Source organism: Vitis vinifera, chromosome 8 (genome assembly GCF_030704535.1).
Source record: "Vitis vinifera cultivar Pinot Noir 40024 chromosome 8, ASM3070453v1".
In the NCBI taxonomy this organism is placed as follows: Eukaryota; Viridiplantae; Streptophyta; class Magnoliopsida; order Vitales; family Vitaceae; genus Vitis; species Vitis vinifera.
In genome coordinates this window covers 17,554,591-17,575,094 of record NC_081812.1, presented here as the reverse complement: position 1 = coordinate 17,575,094, position 20,504 = coordinate 17,554,591, and the positions used below count along the sequence as shown (strand labels likewise).

The window sequence follows — 20,504 nt, the reverse complement described above, 5'->3', positions numbered from 1 at the left end:
CTCATGAGAAACAGAACCCAAAACCTCCAAAACCACCTTGCCTTTCACCTCTTTTAAATGAAGAATAATGTGTGAAACAAAAGCAGATGAAAGATAGATAACTTACTAGGCCAATTTATTGGATTCCAAAAATGCATTTAGATTATTGGCGTCGCACTGGGTAGTGTACTTGTTATGCACTTTAGTCGGTCAAATGCACATTGTATATTGTGCCTTTCTTCGATACTCATATTCATTCCTTTTGAAGCCTGCGGTAACAATGATGTCAAGAAATTTATTACTTACACACAACAACATGTCTTTAGCGTGTATAATATGTGTGTGTGTGCATATGTTAATATTAATCAGAAACAACCATTTTATTCCAGTGAAAACAAATATAAAGAAGGCTGAGAAAACAGAGAAATCCTTCTCACATACAAAATCTGCTGTGTAAAGTGTGATCAAAAGAAGGAAAGTAGATCTATATATCATATAATTGGATATGATTGGTATTTATCATATAATTGGATTATAAAACCATTATTGATATTTTCAACAGAAATAGCAACAAAATTGCAGACTATCTTGCATATAAGGCTAGTGATTATGAGGTCAAATCGAATTTGAAAGGTATTTTGTGAAGGCTTGTGAATATAAAATTAGGTCTGAATTATAAGGGGTCCAATTCTAAAGTTCTTACCCTATCTTGAGGGAAAAAAACATCTAATCATAACAGCAGTATTCAACATGTTAATGATCAAACAATAAACAGGCTGATTTCATTACAATGAAGCTTGTGATTGTCATGGTAATCTTTACTCTGAATTTCTGACTCATTTTCCTTTTTACAGCAATCCTTGGAGAGTTAAAGAGTCATATTAGATCAGGTAGATCGGACAGTATAAAGGCCAATCAGTTATTCTGCTAAAAGATACTTAATGAGCATTTCAATTTGGCACATTCTACATATTAAATATAAACAATCTATGACATCCGTGATTAAATAGCATTTATAGTGCAGGCTTTGGCTGCCTGGTTTAACCTTGAAAAAAATCCATGATGCTTGGACCAGACAGGTCAGTTGAATACACAAACTAACTAAAAAAAAACTAAACGGAATTGCATGGCTTAATGTACAAAATCATACCTGTAATAAGAGCATGTTCTGCAAAATATGGTCAATCTCTGATTTGCATGAAGAAAGAATTCGCTGGATTTTAACATCTTTGTGCATCAATATAAGGATTTCAACAATAGCTCTTATCCTATTCGTATGGTCAGTGGCATTTAGAATACAATTAGGAGAAAAAGGTGATGAACCATTTTCTGTTATCAATGAGCCCATCACATCCAAGGTGAGCTTTAAAAACTTTTCACTTCTTGTGAACAGTAAAAAGCATGGTAGGAAATAATAATGGCATGTGTTGACATGAATGGAACTGGTGGACTTGCCATCATCTTCTGGAATGCCCTGCATCAGGATGAAGTGCTTCAATTAAAATTGGTAAGTCATTAAGCTGGCAAATTGACAAGCAACAATTTACAAAGAACACAAAACAAATCCTCAAAACAACTAACAAACTACTTAAACTTGAAATGTAAACATAAACAGGATGCCCGTAGCATGCTTGCCTTTAAAGAGGACCCATGTCTATGTGAATACTAAGTAGGAAAGTACAATCCCCTCACACTGCTGGACATGCGTCTATATAGTGCAGTGCACAGAGATCAAACTCACAAAAGACAAGAATATGACTAGTAAAAGAGAGGAAAGACCAGTAAGCATATACTAATATATTGTTCTGTCCTTTCCACATCTATGGTCCTACTTTTTGAGCTAGGTCAGTGAATCTGTGCATCTCATACCTGTGTCCATATCCATCAGATATAGCAGGGAGGAAATTATATGTTTCAAAATTAGTATATAACAAGACAAATGTAACTAATAGGTGTTTGGAAGAGCAAGGGAGGTGTGGACTTTGCTACTCTCTTTTTTTGGAGTCTCTTGGGTTTTTCCGCTTTCGGTTAAGGAAACTCTCATAGGTTGGAGAGGCTCCTTTGTGGGCAAGAAGAGGAAGGTGGCGTGGCTTTTGGGACCGTTATGCTTGTTTTGGGTTATTTGGAAGGCTAGGAATTCTATTGCTTTTGAGGATGGGGTGCTGTCCATCCAAAAGCTGAAAATTTCTTTTGTGTATTTACTATGGTCGGAAACCAAATTGTGGATAAAAGATGGTCCTTCGACCTTAATAGATTTTATGGAATGGGTGTGTATGCGTTAAGGGAGAGAGTTTTTTGTGCTTTCATAGTGGCTTGGGTTCTTTTGTAAGGGGGTGAGTTGTTCGATGCTGTAGCTTTTTGAGTCGCTTCTTTAGCGCCTCTTTTTGAATATACATATTACACTTACTGATCAAAAAAGAAAAAAAATAGAAAATAGAATAACTAGATTTATTAATTTGATGAAGGGCTGCACATACAACTGGAGGATACAACCTGAGAGATCAACTCATGGGAGATGCCATTTTCTAGCTGCACAGATGCTTGCGTTTTGCATTAGCAATGGATGAACTTAACTGCACAACTGGAGGTTTTTTGTTTTTTCCTTCTTGTTTTGGGTCCAATTGTAAGGGGGTGAGTGTCTCTATACTGTAATTCTGTGGGTCGCTATTTTAGTGCCTCTTCGTTAATACAATTCTTTTGCTTATTGATCAAAAGAAAAAAAAAAAAAGATGAGGTCCCGTGGTGCATGTTGTCTACCTGATGAAACTGGACTAGATGTAAGCAATAAAGTCAGAAATATGGATAGCTGTTTATAATTTAAAGGTTTCAGCATAAATTGAACTGAAATGAAATATTTGGGATGCAGCTAGGATTAAAACGAGGAATTATGAAAACAATGGCAAGGGAAAATTAAAGGGGAGATCATGAATACGGGAAAAGGCTACTAAAGGCGGAACAAACTAGGTTCTAGGGGACTCTCATGACTTTTGAACTGTTTGGATTATTGTTGTGGATGAAAAAATGATATGTGTAATTTAAAGATCTTAAGCTTGATGGAAGAGAGCTGAAAAATGGGAATTGTTGATATCTGCCCGGCTTGGTGTTTCCAGAGGACATAACGAGGTATTTTGTTATTTTCCTAGATAGCTTAGATTTTCTGAGTCGATATTCTTAGCCAAGCAGGCTGCATAATCTGGGATTTTCTGGTAAACATTCAAAGCGTGTGGAGGATGGAACTGGAAATGGGGAATTTCAACAGTGTCTGAAGGCAGTGTAGCAGCTAAGGTCCATGGGGGCTTTGAGCATTGCTTAGGATGTTAAATGACAACTGTAAGATACTAAAGACCAGGCCAAGTAGAGCAAGAAGTAGCCAATGTAGACAAGAAGATGTTGGGTGGTAGGGGTGTTTGTTTTTTGTTTGGCAACCCATTGGCAGTAATTCAAATTTTGAAGGTGGATTGTAATAAAGTGAAGGAAGTGAATCTGACCTCCTTAGGCTGGCAATTTTTAAGTTCATATCTCCCATGGAGGCTGAGAAGGGAGAACATATGGAAGCAGAGAGCAAGACATCCTCAAGTCTTTTCTACTGGACAGGAGGCAGTATGATGCCCAGGCAAAGAAATTGTGAGTTAATCAAGTTGGTCTTTTCGTCCCTTTATGGGGATGAGAGGTGAAGGTGGTGTGGAGGAGCTAAAGGTGATGACACTAATTAGCAGTAAGCACTTATCTTTGTGAAAGGGAGTCTCCTAACTTAGGTAAGTCTGCTGGGGTCTTCTTCCTCTAGTTTGGTGGGTGATGAGCAGGCCTTATAGGTCAGAAAAGCATTGGAGCAATGGATGCACCTGGGAATGTAGGTAAGGAAAGCTTGCAGTGAAGTGGAGGTGACTATTGCAGATGATCTTGCAAGATGGGCCATGGTAGAGTCCCATTAAAATGCGTGAGGAATATGGTGGTGTGGTTGGAGAAAGATTGGTGTGGTATTGTGTTGCCTCCTATTGACATGAACATGGTATCTATTATACTGCCTGGTGGAATTTCATGCAATCCAGATCAGGAGTTCAAAAAGGTGTGGAGAAAGCTCCTACACCACAGGCAAAAATGAAATTTGGGATATTCAACAGGTATTTGTAACTGTTGATCAAAGCGTATGGAGGAGAGTATGGACATGCTTAAGACATAGAATCCAGGTGGGGCAAACAGGGCTCTAACACTATGAAAGAAGGGGAGAGGCAGTTCATGCAAGAACAGAGAATTGCATAACCATCCTGCTCAGTGAATTATGAGGGTGGTGATTTGAAGATTGAGGCAGGTGCTGTTGCTGCTTGAACCCAAACATGATTGGACAATGAAACTTAGGATTAATTCATGGAATTTAAGAGGGCAAATGTTGTGGATAAGAGGGAGGTCGTTCCATTTCTCCTCCAACCTTACAAGGCCCAATTGGTTGTGCTTACAAGAATCTAAATTGGTTTCAATATAAGTTTAGGAGCCTTAGGGCAGGTTGCTGTTTAGAGTGGGTTGCACTAATGCTAAGGGGTTTGTGAGTGGTGATGATGGGATAATTGAATTTTGGAGTTGTCGTGTATAGAGGAGGCACTTTTTCTCTTCTATGCCCCTGTAAAATTTGTGATGATAATTTGGGTGGATTTTCTCAGAGGCCCATGGTTCAGTTTTTGGGTAGAGGGAGATTTTGGAAGGATAAAAAGTATGATGGTGGGGACTTGAGATTTTCCAGCTAAGTGAGGCCTACTTATAGATAAGTATCCAAGAAGAAATCACCATAACACACACACACATTTAAGATTTAACAAAAAAAAGAAAGTGAAACAGATTTTAAAAAATACAGTGACAAAAAAGAGAAACAATTTGTAAACTTTTTAAACGCAGATTCTAGCTGACAAACTTACAGATGCAACATCAATCAGGTATCCTGATAGGAAACTGCTTAGATTGATAACACTCTGATCAGAAAGTCTTGTGGGTCTGGAATCCAGTAAAAGCAGCATTCTAAGCATAGCACAGATGTTGTCTATAGGTGGCCTGAGTGACTGAAATAAAAACAAGGTTGGTATAAGGGCTTCATGTCCATAGGAAAATTCCTAACAAGCCGATCAGTAGTCCAAAGGAAATGCTGGAGAGTTCTCACTAAATAAAGGAGAAATCAGCCAACATAAAGCTGCCAGAAGTATAAAAAGTAGCATACATGCATGAAATGAAAGATATGCACGATGAGATACAGGCATTATGTCAACTTACCATCTGATCAAGTATAACTTCCTCCAGTATCTGAAAAACAAGTGAATCTTCCCCCATCTGCAGCAGGCAAGAGGAAACAACACTAGTAACTGACTTGAAAATCCCACGATTTGACATCTTCTTGTCACCCTCCATAACCGTATAAATCTCTTCTGCAGAGATAAAAAGACCAATTTTAGCTTGCAAGATATCTCTCAGGCTCAGCTTGACTAATAAGAACCTCGCTCATATATGATGCCATTTATCTTTTTGTAATAAAACTAGTTGTCACAGTCAACCTATTGCCCTCATATATAATATATATATATATATATATATATATATATATATGTTTCCTCACAACCCCTTATATGCATAGATATGGATGATTGCATATGAGGACCAAATGCACTCCAGTTTTATGGAAGTTCAACCACAAAATAAAATTGCAAAAAGGGTAACTAACAGAGAGAAGAGAAACCAAATGTTAGCTACTAAATTTTTCCAGAAAATGAATGGGCTGGATACCAGGAAAAACTCTGAATCGTGAAAGTAGAGTGATGAAGAAACTAATATGATCGGCAATCTGAATATGCCCAGCTTTATATGCTGAATGCAGAACCTCTATTATTCGAAATAACATAAATGGTTCCAAATCATCACCTGCAATAAGTTGGCAAGAAATAAGTATACAAAAGGTTTGATAAACAGGTGCTAAAAACAGCATAGTTTTTTTCTTCTTTTCATGCTTACAATTTTATGAAGAAGCATTCTCAGCCTATTTTAGTCATGATATACGAATAATTACCAACTACTATATAAATATATATACACATATATATGTAAGTATGTATAGAGAGGGAGAGAGGGGGCTCCCTAAACATCTCCAATTGTTTGACATTAAGCATAGAGTCTGCTACTTTTCTAAATGTGCATATTGCACCTACATCAAAGAAATTTTTATCCTTGAATAACTAAAAAAATGTTAGGAATTATAATTCATCCTCAATTTTTGGAACAAAGTTGTCTTTCAAAGTGTAGGACAAACAAGTGAAGGCATTTATGCCCTGTGAGAACAATCCATGGATGTTCATGTCAAAGCAAATTCATGGTCCTCAGGTTCGCTCTATGAAAACAATCCATGGTCCACCACTATCTCCTACAAAGCAAATAATTCTCCAACTACTTTTTATGTCCCAAATATTCATGTCAGAATCTCTTAGAATCATCTCTATCACCATAAAGAAAAGGAAAACATACTCTTTCACCATGGTGAGGATGAGTTAGTAGTTGTATTAAGACAGCGAACTAAAGGAGTGCAGCATACTTTAGGAAATATGGCTACTGAATCATCAATTCTAAATTGAGGTACTTTGAGCAATTTATCCATGAAATCTAGCAGCTATGACGATCATCCAAAATAAAAATCAACCTATGCATTCATGTTTAAAATTAGTTTTAAATACAAAGAGAAGAGACCTGGATTCTGTTCTAAGATTCTATTTAAAAAAAAAAAAAAAAACACAACTCATGGAGTTTTTAATTATCATACACATGGTACTCACATAGACAACAAAAAGCGATTGACTTGAGCAGAGATGAATCCAAATGGGAGAAATAGTAAAGGCAACAGACAGAAAGTTCCTGGGAATCTCTGGCAAGCTTTATGAAAGGACCATAAAACATGCTTCCTGAAACATAAGAAAGAGTGTGACAAAGAAGTAAATGCACTTGATCAATATAATACTTTTAAACAATTCAATTCTTACTTTCTTCCAAACAAGTGCAGTAGAATTCAAGCAGCGAGTATTGCATGTTGTCATATTCCTGTGCAACAGCAGAATTTAAAAGAGCACATTGCCCCAGGCGAAGTTGAAGGTGCAACACTACCTGCAATGAGAATGGAAATTGCAAGGAGAACAAAAGCACGTGATGAAGATGGATGATGAAGCTACTACGTTATCTCTCTAACATCCTAGGTTGGTTGAGAATTGAGGACCAATATGACCACAAGCATACTTTTAGGCATCAATCTTGAGAGTTCTATGATTTGTAGAAAAGGAATGTAGGCTCTTAAATATCAAACCTAACTCAAAGATCTCAAGGATTAAATCTCTAACAAGATCCCTAGGATTCAGAATTACAAAGAAAATGAGAGGGATAATATAAAAAATCTCACCACCTCAGTGAGAAGAAAGTCAAAGTAAGTTGTGATTCAGCCCTTTCTTTTTGCCTTGAACCTTGCGAAGAAGCAAGAGCTACATAGAGAGCTCCCTTGTCTTGAAAAGATTTAAGCCCAACGATTGAAGCATTTCTAAATCTCATCTACTTTCTTTACTCATTTTAGGGTCTAGTTGAAGTGGCTGACAGGTATGAGAAGTAACAGATAGACTAGGGATACCATGTTTTTTTTTTTTTTTTGATCAATATAGACTAGGGATACCATGCAGTCAGATGTATATTGCATGCTATCATTAATAGGTATTAAAATTGTGTAATACAACCCCCAAAGATCGTGGATCTCACGTGTACACTTTCAGGTGTACATCAGGCTTTCTTAATACAATTGCTTTTACCTGTAAAAAAAAAGGATTGTGGATCTCACAGGAAAGTGGTTAGAGATTTCTCAAGGAAGCAAAGGTTTTCTAACATTTAGCTATCAAGATTAAGTGCAAAATTCAACACCATAGTTGGATTCTAGATTTGGCAGCAAGAGAAACTCAATGTTTCTAGAAGTTTGTTTTTCAAGGTTTTGCTTCATTCTGTCATCCTGCATGAATGTGTGATACATAATCAGCAAGATAAATCTTCCACCAACACTTCTCCCCCCCTTCTCTTATATCATCATTCCAGTGCTAAAAATGACTTCCAATGGTTCCATCTAATGGATCTGACTATTAAAATTTCCACTTTTTAAATATCAATGATACAGCAGTTTCCAATATATCATCCCTCCTTAACATTCTAAGAGATGTCAATATTTATTCTTCCATTGTTGATTACATTTGTTCCCCTAAAAATAACAACCTCATCTCATTTTTCTTTGCTTGGACCATGGATACTAGATCCTTAGATTTCCTCCTTAAATTTCCTATTAAGGTTAGTACTTGGCGTGGGCACTTGCTCTTAAAGTGAATGGTAACAACATGCTTCAAACTAGAGGCCCTAGAAAATTTGTCCCCAACATCTGCTTCTTATGAATAGAGAGTAGTGAGACAAGTGAACACTTCATTGATTGGCTTTCTACTTTTGCTTCATGGCAAGAGCCACGCTTTAGCAGCTTACAATTCGGGAAAATTATTTTTTTTTATAAGTAAAAAGCAATTGTATTAGGAGCGCCTAAAGAAGACCACCCGAAAGTATACATGATGTATACAAGGCATTACGGCCAAAAAAGAAAAGGGAAAACACAAAGATCGTCACCTTACTTACATCCCAACCAATCGATGAAATCAAATAAAGACCATGAGCTAAAACCTACATGCACCCTGACCTATTCCGAAAAATTGTACAAAAAGGACCATAAAATAGCTTGGTCAACCAATTTGGAATGGGGAGGGATTGTGAGAGGTTCCAGGTTCAAGTTCCAATAGAACACAAATTTACCTATAAAAAAAAATAAAAAAATCTTGGTCCACCAATTTGGTATCTTCAAAGGCTCCCTTGTTTCTCTCCTTCCATAAGGTCCAAAATAAGCACAAAGGGTCCGCATTCCACGCCTTTATCCTTTTCTTCCTAACAAAAGAGTCATGCCAGCTAAGTATGATTTCCTTGATTGAAGAGGGCATAACCCATTGAATACCAAAAAGAGCAAAATAAGCTGCCAAATCATGGCTACCATGGGATAGTGAAGAAGCAAATGATTTCCTAATTCCTCCTCCCCTTTACACAAATAACACCTGCCTGGTAAAAACCAGCCCCTTCTTTTTAGTTGATCCAGAGTTAGAATTCTCTCCTAAATAGCTTTCCAAATAAAAAAGCTACTTCCCAAATAAAAAGCTAACATCTAGGACACAGTTGGGGGAAAATATTGTGGTCAAATTTCTGGCTTTCATCTAAGACACATGGTAGGCAAGAAATTAGAGAATCTTTTAGAAAAGCACTTACCAAAGTGAGCTAATATGTGATAGAATTCTCTTTATGGCTTATTTTTGGGCTCTGGTGAGTAAAAAACCTAAAGGAGCTCCATTTCTGTGCACTATGAAGCACTGGGAGGTCACTTAAAGAAACAGGAGGCACACATGTGTTCTCTATCCCCAGGTAGTGCCCTTCTCAAAAGGTTGGTAACCTGAATGCAAAATATAGATGCTATGCGCTTTTCTGGCTTTTGTTTCAACCATATGAAAGACAAGAAATTAAAGAATATTTTTTTAGATTAGGACTGCTCTTTTTGGCTGCTTTCTAAACACCGTTTGGAATGGAATTTAAAGGCACTACACCTCTGGTCATATGAGAGATTGGGAGGTGGCTCAGAGAAATGAGAAGCACAGTTTTGGTCAGTGTTCATAAGTAGAGCCCTAATTTCCCCTTGTAGGTTATAAAATAATTGTCATCCTTAGAGATTATGAGAGGAATGTTGTTAGCAAACTCAAAGCCAAAGGGCTTTAACTCATTTGACCCCAAGGCCATTGCTGTCCTCAAAGAAATTGGACAAGCTCATCATTCTGGCTTTAATAGACTAAGGAAGAAAGAGATTGCTTAACAATCGCTAAGAAGATGGTCACCAAGCTTTCAGCCCCTTGGAGAACAATCCGCTTCATGAGGAAAGTTTGCTCCTCAGATCAAGGATGGGATGTAAGAGTTTGATTGGATCTCTCAGGCTGCAAAGGAAAAGGCCAAATTTTTTTCCAGGAGAGACACGGTTATGGTTGTAGCACATTTCTAATCACCTTGAAAAGGGTCAGCCAAGACACTTTCTTATAGATTTCCATATGCTATAAAGTCATTTTTTTGTCACTAAAAACTTTTACTTTCCTCCACACCACCATCAACACCTAACAAGTAACAACACCAAGAAAAAAAGGTAATAAATATACACATACCTTGGAATATGATGGGTGCTTATCACCCAACATGATTAGCAACAAAGGCAGCTCTCTTATCCATGTCGTCTGATGTCCTAATATTTCTGGATCACTTGCATCTAGGGATGGGATGCCATGTCTCTGTGATATGAACAGAAAATCCTTAATTATAAATGGGAAGGATAGAAAGGGATGATAATTTTGAGTTGATTACACGGAAAGAGGCAATGGTGCATTCTTATATACATAAATTATTCATTTTACTATTCCTCATAAATACAAAGGCAATCTAAACAAATTTTCTGAGAAAGTACAGAACTAGCTTACAGGGACTAGCATTTCCTCTATTATAGAAAGGCAGGCCAATTTCACTGAAGACTCTGGATTGCTGTCCTTGAAAGCTTTAGTAAATGCCTGTAATCAAAATTTTAATTATTTAGCATTATTCGCTTAGGAACCAATAAAACTTTGAGAATAGAAGACTAGAACCATACAACCACAGCAGTGCTTGAACAAACACTGATCATAGGGAAGAGCATGGACGAAAATATTGCGAAAAATAGGTGATATTTCGTGTATCAGGCTTCACTGAAGCAAAATATGGGTAGGATATAGATTATGACCGATTTTTTAAAATTATCAACGATTTTTTGGATATTATTGGTTTTATCCTGATTTTATCGGAATTTTCGATGATTTTATTGCCTTGTTTGACTGGTCGACATAGGTCAACCCATCCAAATATTGGTCAAAGTCACAAAAAAATCACAAAATAAAAGAGAGAGAGAGAGAGAGCCACGATATGAGGAATTGAACTTGGGTCTTACCCAGAAGACCATGAGATGTTTAACCAAGGCATCTTGGCCATTTTAGATATGCAAGAACATAACTATATATATATTTTATACTTAGACTTTAGCTTTAATTAAATTAATTTTAATAACTATACATATATAAATATGCATGAGAAAAACAAGATATTAAATTAAAATTTTTTATAAATAAATAAATTTCAATTATTTTATTTTTAAATTTCATTTAATTGATTGTTAAGTATATGAAAACTCCTAATCATGATAATTTTTGTAACAATGTTTTCTTTATACCTTTTGTATATTAATTAAAGACCAAAAAGTATAAATATATTTTAAAAAAACCATACATATATTATCATTTTTTTTATATCATTGAATAAAACTAAATTAAATAGACCATCATTTTAGTATTAATGTGTTTTAAGGTTTACATATCATTGTCAATTGTTACAAATTTTATCATACATTCATCATTTTCTTCAATAAAACAACATTAATATGTGTATTATTGCTTTCTTTATTATTTTTTGGTATTTTCCCTAACATACTTATGAGTTTTGATTAATTGTCATCATATTGATATTTTTTTGTAAAAATTTCCATTGATATTTCTGGATATATCCCAATATAATTCAATTATTGATATATCTATAAAAACCGACATTTTCATCCTTAGGGGAGAGAGAATTAGATCACAGTATTTCACTAAAAACAAGCCCTTAGTAGTCAACTTATTCCAAGAAGAATGAATTGAACCTGAAGAATACGCAAACTCCAATTTCTTGAAACTCGTGATACAAGTTTGGGAATGAAAGGAAGAAGTGAAAGTAAATGCTTTTCACGAAATGCTTTACCGGACTCTGCAGCACTGCTAGTCTGCCAAACAATAAACACCATGTAATTTTTCAGTCAAATGTATGAACCATTTACAAAAACTACCTTTCCCTTGAAAACATCAAAATGTTTCAGCAATTCATAGGATTATTCAAAGCAGCAAATATTATTCATGAAAAAACACACAGCAAAAGATCATCCTAAAAGAGTGGACAAGTCATCCATAATATAATGCTGAATCATTTTTCCTTTTTAAGTTTTTCCCACTCTTTACAGTCTTGATTTTTTATTTTTGTTTCATATTTGTTAAATTCTTATTTTGACTATTGCTTCCAAATATATTAATAATAAATGAAATCTTCCAAAAAAAACCATGCAAGAAATCATCTTCAACAATTTATAAACATTATTCCTATAAGAAAGAAGTTTATTTGACTATTATCTTAGTAACTACTGATCTGTATCATTGAGGCACATATTTGTTAAATTACAAAATCACACGTCATTGCAAATTCTAACAAAGCATCATTCTTTTGTTCTTTCCTCCAAAATCATAAGCCGCATGCATCCCTTATCCTTTGCTATTTTTCCCACATGGCCATTTAAGCCACCCATACAGATTTCTGAAAATTTTCATAAAACAAGGATAAAAAGACCAAAAAAAATAAAAAATGAAAAGGACTTCAGCTTTTCAGGGGAAGTAGGGATAAGGGAGAAACAAATGAAAAAACTACACCATGAAATTCTATTCAGTTTTTTACCAAATAGGAACATGGTTTATTCCTTCAAAAAGTGATGTAGAAAGAGACTTCCTCCAAAAAGTTAATCCTTGGTTTGATTGGTTGTACACCATAACACTAATATATGCCTCAAGCTAGGAGACCTAATAAATTGCTGTGTCCAGACATTTGCCATTGAAGCAAAAAAGACCATTGAACCTTTTTTATAAATTGTCATTGTACTTTTTCCTAGCAGCAAGGCCATTTAAGCCGCATGCACCCCTTATCCTTTACTATTTTTCCCACATGCATTTAAGCCACCCATACAGATTTCTGAAAATTTTCATAAAACAAGGATAAAAAGACCAAAAAAAATAAAAAATGAAAAGGACTTCAGCTTTTCAGGGGAAGTAGGGATAAGGGAGAAACAAATGAAAAAACTACCCCATGAAATTCTATTTTCAGTTTTTTGCCAAATAGGAACATGGTTTATTCCTTCAAAAAGTGATGTAGAAAGAGACTTCCTCCAAAAAGTTGGTCCTTGGTTTGATTGGTTGTACACCATAACACTAATATATGCCTCAAGCTAGGAGACCTAATAAATTGCTATGTCCAGACATTTTCCATTGAAGCAAAAAAGACCATTGAACCTTTTTATAAATTGTCATTGTACTTTTTCCTAGCAGCAAGGAGTCTTCAAGCTAGGAGAAGCAAAAAATGATGCTATTCCCAGACATATGTATCATGCCCAACAAAAAAAATGCAATGGGCTAGTGATCTTTTTCCTATATTCATGTTTTATTCTTTCCAAATGGGAGCCAAGTAAAGCATATCTGAGTTTGATTCCTGCTTAAGACACTCAATTTCATTTTTGTGCCACTTTTAAGGGTTCTGGTAAAGGAAGAAATAGAAAAATCTTGTGATTTTACTTGTTCCTTGTCTCCTTTTATTATTGGTAATAAAACAGCTAAAAGAGATTCCACTTCGATATGTTTTAAGAAATTCTAATGAAGATTGGGAATAGCCAGAGCTGCAACTTGGCAAGTTGAGATGATTTAAAAATTAATACAAGCTCAATCCAATCTTGATCGGACCTGATTTCTAACCTGTTATGCCCAACCAGAGCTTAATTTTCTGAACTAAGACAGTTTGGGCAATACAAGCACAGGGCCAGTCAAAATCATTACATTCAGATAGGTAGGGTTTGACCAACTACAAAGATTTTATTCTTGTTTTGTCAACAACCATATATTGGTAAAAGGAAAACACAATCCAAAAACTGAACAAATAAAAGAAACCATTGATGAATTATACCAAAATCTCACAAGAGAAACAACGCAATAATCACAAGGGAATCAAGTAAATTCTGCCAGTCACCAAAAACCCAAAAACAAAAGAAAACCCAAAAGCTCCAAAACCTGCTCTCTTTCCCACATCTTACTGCATATCAAACAACCCACAAACTCACAAAGAACAGGGGTTTAATGATTCAAAGATTCATCAATTTGTTTGTTAGACAAACATTTTTTTCCCCAAATTTACAAGTCAAAGATGAGGAATCATTCCCAAATTTACAAGATCTAATCAAAAGAAGAGGTGGATAAACTTTCTCCGATATACCAAGGAGATCTATATATTGATATAGTACACCACATTAGACTATACAAGGAAAAACACTCAACACTCCATAGGGTAAATATATCTCACACAAAACGCAACTGAAGCATTGCTCCACTCTTTCTTATTCATAAAGGCCTTTAAGAAATTAGTGTTATGAGGAACATCAAGTTAATAATAGAGGGTGACTCTTCCAAAACTAACAAGCGGGCTCCAGATATCAAGAGAAAAGTTGAAAGGCTTTCTGTAAGATCATTTCTTTCAAGTGGGTATAAGCTCCTGGTATGGAAATTTCCTGCAAGTGCGTATAAGCTCCAAAATGAAGATGTTAACTTTGACCACATGGGGATATCTTCACTCTTAAGGAAACTAGAGGGCTGTTTAAAGTTCCTTGGTGTTAGGCCTTTTTCTTTATATATCAGACTTCTTTTCTCAAAATTTGACTTTACCAGTGAAAGACTTTCTAACCAAATTGCTGGAAGCTCCCCCCACAAAAGCAGACAACCTGACTTGCACTTTCAACATTACAAAGATCTCCACATAAGTTACTGTTTTTGAACTACTCCTAAATAATAATTATTGGTATTTATATCCTTTTTTTATGCTAGTTCAGGGTGTTGGAACACTGGAATGAATAACGAACACAATATCAGAAAGTATTGTTAGAACCTGATTATCTCAATTTTCAATGTTGAGCTCATCATCACCAATAATTGTTGAATAAATTTTTGAAGGTACAAAAAATCAAACTCCCATAGAACATAAAGGTCCAAGAATCAAACCTTTCCAGACAGTGCATTTTCTATGAATTCTAGAAATATTTCCAACAAATCAGGAGGAGGATAGCTCCATTCACTTAAGTGTAAAAATATTTCTGTAATCACGACATTCAAGATGAAATATCTATCGCCATCCTGCCAAGCAGAAAAAAATAAATAAATATATTAGACAATTCCTAGCTCCAACAACAGCAAGCACAATTAAGAAGGAATTTTCTTATATACTTGAGAATGCAAGAACGCCAATGTTCAGGAGAAATTCTACTAGAAAAGAAATGCGCTATCTTATATAGCTGCTAATTAGGCAGCTGTACCGAAACACCATAACTTCTGGGATCAAGAGTTGTCAAGGACACAGCAAGACACCAATGAAGTCTGGAAATGTTATTCCATGATATGAAATTATGTGTATTAATTTATAAAAATGAATACATTAGAAGACTGACATTGATTAAAAGAGAGAGAGAAATTTAGAAATTAAAAGCAGCTCTTTAGGAGCAAAGATATACTTGCAAAAGATGCAGAAACGTTGTACCTTTTCAGAAAGGTCATGTCTTTGGTTAAGGGGAAATACAACTAGCAACTTCTTCAATACTACAGGTGAGACATCTTGATCCCACATGGTCATATCTGGTCCTTCATAAGGGTGTATAGATGAGCATAATCCTGGTTGAGACTTGCCAGTCCCATAGACAAAGAACCTGACTGCAAGATCTATGCTCTGAAGTATATATAGCATACAGTCGAATGATTGAGCGTCAAGATGCATGGTAGCATGAACCAATGGAATGAATTCATGGAAACAATTGATCAAAACTGGCACGAGGTCCCTTAGCTTCTTGATGATGAGATCAAATCCTACACAAACAAAGCAAAGGAGTTGGGAATGGAATGATGATAGTACCCCTAATTTAAGGAAACCCATATAGATGTGAAATCATCAGTAAAATATCACTCAATTTGTAAGAATGTGCCGTTCAACCATTAACATATAGGTACACCAATTACCCATATGCCAAGAATAGAGCAGGTAAACATTATAATCTCACAAAGCAAGCCACATTGATAAAATGAAACTTCACACTAATTTTTTCAGTAACTAACAATCTAGAGGAAATGCCTCACACTTGAACACAAGCAATCAAAGATGATATCTTCATTGTCTTAACAAGTTAGGGACTATAAAATGATCATTGTTCTATTGGAATTCCAGATTCAACTCCATCATGGATAGTCCAAATTTCAAGCCAATTTCTACCATACTGCCTGGGTTTACACAGTCTTTTGAAAGGCGTTGGCAAGCATCCTCAAAACGTCTTAATTCATTGTGAAAAAAATGTTACACACAAAAGGTGTTTGCATTTTGGCTTGAGGCTCTGTTGAGGTGCACTTTGGGTACACCTTTTACACCCCACTGTTTGAGGCATAAGCCTCTTGGTTGTTGAGGTGGCCAATTAAAAAAAACAAAAACAAAAAACAAAATTGAAGATGAACCAAAACCCTAACACACCGAACAAAGAAAAACCTAAACCCTAGCTCTCTATAGCTCTAGCGGCTTGAAGATTGATCTCTTCTCCAACGACTTCACTCGAATGGAAGTGCCCACTCCTCTTCATCACCTCGGAGGCATTGTTCTCACTCTAGAGCCCCTTTGTCATCTTGACAAGGCTTCATCTTCTCCTCTTCCTCGTCTTTTCTCCTCTCTCGATCAACTCCCATGGTCCTCTCACTTCTCTCTCGCATGACTTCACCTACCACAACTCCGACTTCTCTTATTCTTTTTATATTTTTTTCACTTTTTATTTTGTTTTTTTTTTCTCACCTCAACACTTCCACTTCTCTCTTAGTTTTCTCAACACAATTATTAATTTATTTTTCACTTTTGTTCTTTCTCTCTCTCTCTTATTTCACCACAACCATAGTTTGCACTTTTTTTTTGCCATTTTCTATTTTCTATTTATTTGTTTTAATTTTTTAATTGTTTTTTTTTTCTTAAAAGAAATACACTAAGACATTGTTCAAAAAAAATTATTTTGTTAAATTTTGAAAATATTTTGTTTTTTTTTAATTTTTAATTTTAGTTTTGTTTTTTCAAATGACAAATCATGAAAATAAATAAAATTGATTAATTATATCTATAATATTTCTAGTCAATTATGTTTTATTATTATTTTTGAAGTCGACTACATCTATGTGTTTGACTCTATTTATTATTTTGTAACTTAGTTATGGTTTTTTGTGCAAGTGTAAAACTATCAGTATGGTTTTTATGATTTGATATCAGGTTTTCATTTATTCTATTTTATTTTTATATATTTAAATTGTTTTTAAATATTTATTAATTATAAAAATGAGGGTCTTAAAAGGCTTACACCTCATGCTTCGCGGCTTACACATCACCTCACAGGCACAAAAATGCCTAGTCTTTCACTTTTAAAAACTTTGGGTTTACATGAGAAGTTGCCAAAATGAAGTAGTGTAGCACAACTGAGAAAGAAATTTTTACAATATTCAGGGGCCCCCAAACTAGCAAGTATTGAAAGGTGAAAGAAGGAACTACTACCAAGCTCCAACAACAATAAGTTTCTAATTCTTGTTCATTAATTGGTTGAATAAAAGGGTATGCTTTGTTTTAGGAAGAGAAATGACATAGATTTTGATTTAAAGGAGAGGTTGTTCCTGGGTGCATCTTTTTTACTTTCACAATGCCCTCTTCTAGGGCTGCCTCTCTTTTCTCATCTTATTTGGCATGGATGTCTTGTGCTACTTCGGAGGTGAGCATTTTCACTTGGGAAGTTCTTATTCCTAGAGGCAGGGTTCTGGTAACTTGGTGCTGTTTTTTTTCTTTTATAGGCAAATAAGCAAATATATTAAAACCACAAAGAAAGACCCACCAAGTACGCACGAAGTATACAAGGAGCGCCAAGGGTGTCAAAAAGCAGTGTAAAAATTGGTTGATCATTGTGAGATGGCTCGCTCACTCTAGGCCTTGCTCCTCTCTGCTATATTGGAATCTATTAGTGTGTAACCTTTTTCCTATGAAGAGCTCTTTGGCCAGTTGGCATGGCAGCTTTATTTGTAAAAGGAGGAAGAAGATGAGGGAAACTACAACCCCTATTATATTCTGGTGTGATTGGAAAGAGAAGAGTCCGTTCATCTTTAACCAAGTGAAACTTTTGAGGTTGAGATCAAAAGACCAATATATAAAGTCTTTTTTTTTTCTTTTTTCTTTTTGCAGTTCAGTGATTCCCTATGGGAAAGAAATTGTCTTTTCTATACTTAATTAAAAAATTGTTATTAGCTTATACCTTGTTTCAGGCCTTTGTTTTTCTCTGATTCTACAGGTGTCCCTTGCATAACTCTTGTATGCTAGGTTTTCCTCCTTTTGGCACCTTCTGCTGTATTTGTAAAAGGAGGAAGAAGATGAGGGAAACTACAACCCCTATTTTTTTTTTTTTTTTTTTTTTTTTTTTTGATAAGTAAAACTACAACCCCTATTATATTCTGGTATGATTGGAAAGAGAAGAGTCCATTCATCTTTAACCAAGTGAAGCTTTTGAGGTTGAGATCAAAAGACCAATATATAAAGTCTTTTTTTTTTCTTATTCTCTTTTTTTTTTTTTGCGGTTCAGTGATTCCCTATGGGAAGGAAACTGTCTTTTCTATACTTAATTTTTTTTTTTTTTTATAGGAAACGACAAAGGAATATATTGATAAAAAGGATGTACAAAAGAAAGATGAGGAATCCTCCCACCAAAGAAAAACAAAACTACAAGGAATCAAATACAAGAAAATACAAAGTAAAAACAAGCAAACTCTCTAGGTTAAACCAACCCATTGGGATTACACACCGCTAACTAATCAAGTTGTAACATGTTAAGGGGAATCCCCTTAAAAACCTTAGAACAAAAAGCCCAAAGAGAAGCAAGGAAATGAATAGAATCTCAAAGGTTCTCTGAATTCCTTGATTTATCCTCAAAAATCCTTACATTTCTTTCCCGCCACACCACCCAAATTAAAGCGATGCACGCAGCTTGCCATAAAACAATCCCTCTCTTAGAAAATCCAAAACCGTTAAAATTGGTAGATAGCATGTCAAAGATGCTCCTTGGGGGAACCCAATCCGTCTTTGCTAACTGAAATAATCTGTGCTACAACCCCGTCGTCAAAGAGCAATGGAGAAAAAGATGATCTACTGTTTTTCCATGTTTCATGCACAACTTACAAAAGTTGGGACTAAGTACTTTGTAGGGTGTTCTCAACTGTAGCAAGTCATTAGTATTTACCTTCTTGTGTATCACTAACCAAACAAAGGACTTGAGAATTCCAGACGAACTTAGTAGGTCTTTTCTATACTTAATTAAAAAATTGTTATTAGCTTATACCTTGTTTCAGGCCTTTGTTTTTCTCTGATTCTACAGGTGTCCCTTGCATAACTCTTGTATGCTAGGTTTTCCTCCTTTTGGCACCTTCTGCTGTATTTGTAAAAGGAGGAAGAAAATGAGGGAAACTACAACCCCTATTATATTCTGGTATGATTGGAAAGAGAAGAGTCCATTCATCTTTAACCAAGTGAAGCTTTTGAGGTTGAGATCAAGAGACCAATATATAAAGTCCTTTTTTTTTTCTTTTTTTTCTTTTTGCAGTTCAGTGATTCCCTATGGGAAGGAAACTGTCTTTTCTATACTTAATTAAAAAATTGTTATTAGCTTATACCTTGTTTCAGGCCTTTGTTTTTCTCTGATTCTACAGGTGTCCCTTGTATAACTCTTGTATGCTAATTTTTCCTCCTTTTGGCACCTTCTGCTGTATTTTATGCTAACTATCAACAAAATATTTTAGAAAAGTAAATCCCCAGAGACAGAAGAATGGCCATCTAGGTCATGATCAAGTGAAGAAGAGGAATGAAGGAGACTCCTCTAGGATCTGCCTATGACAAGAAAGCTAATGAACCAAACCCAATGGGTTTATCTTTGTTCTAAGATAATTTCTCCAGCAAAAGAATGAAAGATTAAATCTCACGCTGCTTAGCAAGTATCATAGGTCAATTGCCACTGATGTTAGACTTGGACCTCTTGAATTTGGCAGGGTTGAACTTTAACAGCTTATTTTCATTTGAAGGGCACAAAAAAATACAAAAAATTAACAGCTTTTCTGACTTTAATGAATAGTTAGATATGAAAACAGAGAATTCAAATTCTCAAGCATTTTCATGACCCAAGAAACCTGATGCTTACATCAAATGGAACATAAAAGGCAATAAATAGACATAAGGTAGAAGATTATCTCACATACCTGCAGGATCTTTAGGCAAATCAGGCTCAAAAGCATGCAAAACCCTTTGCCCAGCAAGATTCTAGTAAATAGACAAGTATTAGGAACCAAGAAGTGCCTACAAAGTTAAAATGAGAAATAGACCAGTCCCGAGCATAATAAATATACGTAACATGTGATTTTATCTATGCAGAGAAAAGATGTGCATGTGCCTGTAAGATCAGAATG

General features: G+C 35.3%; 1 protein-coding gene across 2 annotated transcripts in view; it reads right to left on the bottom strand.

Annotated features, from left to right (window-relative positions):
* LOC100242503 (uncharacterized) overlaps positions 1-20,504 on the bottom strand; it is a 30,167-nt gene that overhangs the window by 1,343 nt on the left and 8,320 nt on the right. For both annotated transcript variants that reach the window (XM_002274903.5, XM_010655850.3), the window contains exons 7-19: positions 20,298-20,358; positions 15,538-15,860; positions 15,006-15,137; positions 11,810-11,929; positions 10,566-10,652; positions 10,257-10,379; positions 6,984-7,104; positions 6,780-6,905; positions 5,743-5,877; positions 5,236-5,387; positions 4,887-5,027; positions 1,130-1,453; positions 107-248 (exon numbers count right to left, since the gene is read on the bottom strand). In XM_002274903.5, the coding sequence (XP_002274939.1) occupies positions 138-248; positions 1,130-1,453; positions 4,887-5,027; positions 5,236-5,387; positions 5,743-5,877; positions 6,780-6,905; positions 6,984-7,104; positions 10,257-10,379; positions 10,566-10,652; positions 11,810-11,929; positions 15,006-15,137; positions 15,538-15,860; positions 20,298-20,358 (1,956 nt within the window). In that variant the 3' untranslated portion in view covers positions 107-137. The remainder of the gene's footprint in view (positions 1-106; positions 249-1,129; positions 1,454-4,886; positions 5,028-5,235; positions 5,388-5,742; positions 5,878-6,779; positions 6,906-6,983; positions 7,105-10,256; positions 10,380-10,565; positions 10,653-11,809; positions 11,930-15,005; positions 15,138-15,537; positions 15,861-20,297; positions 20,359-20,504) is intronic.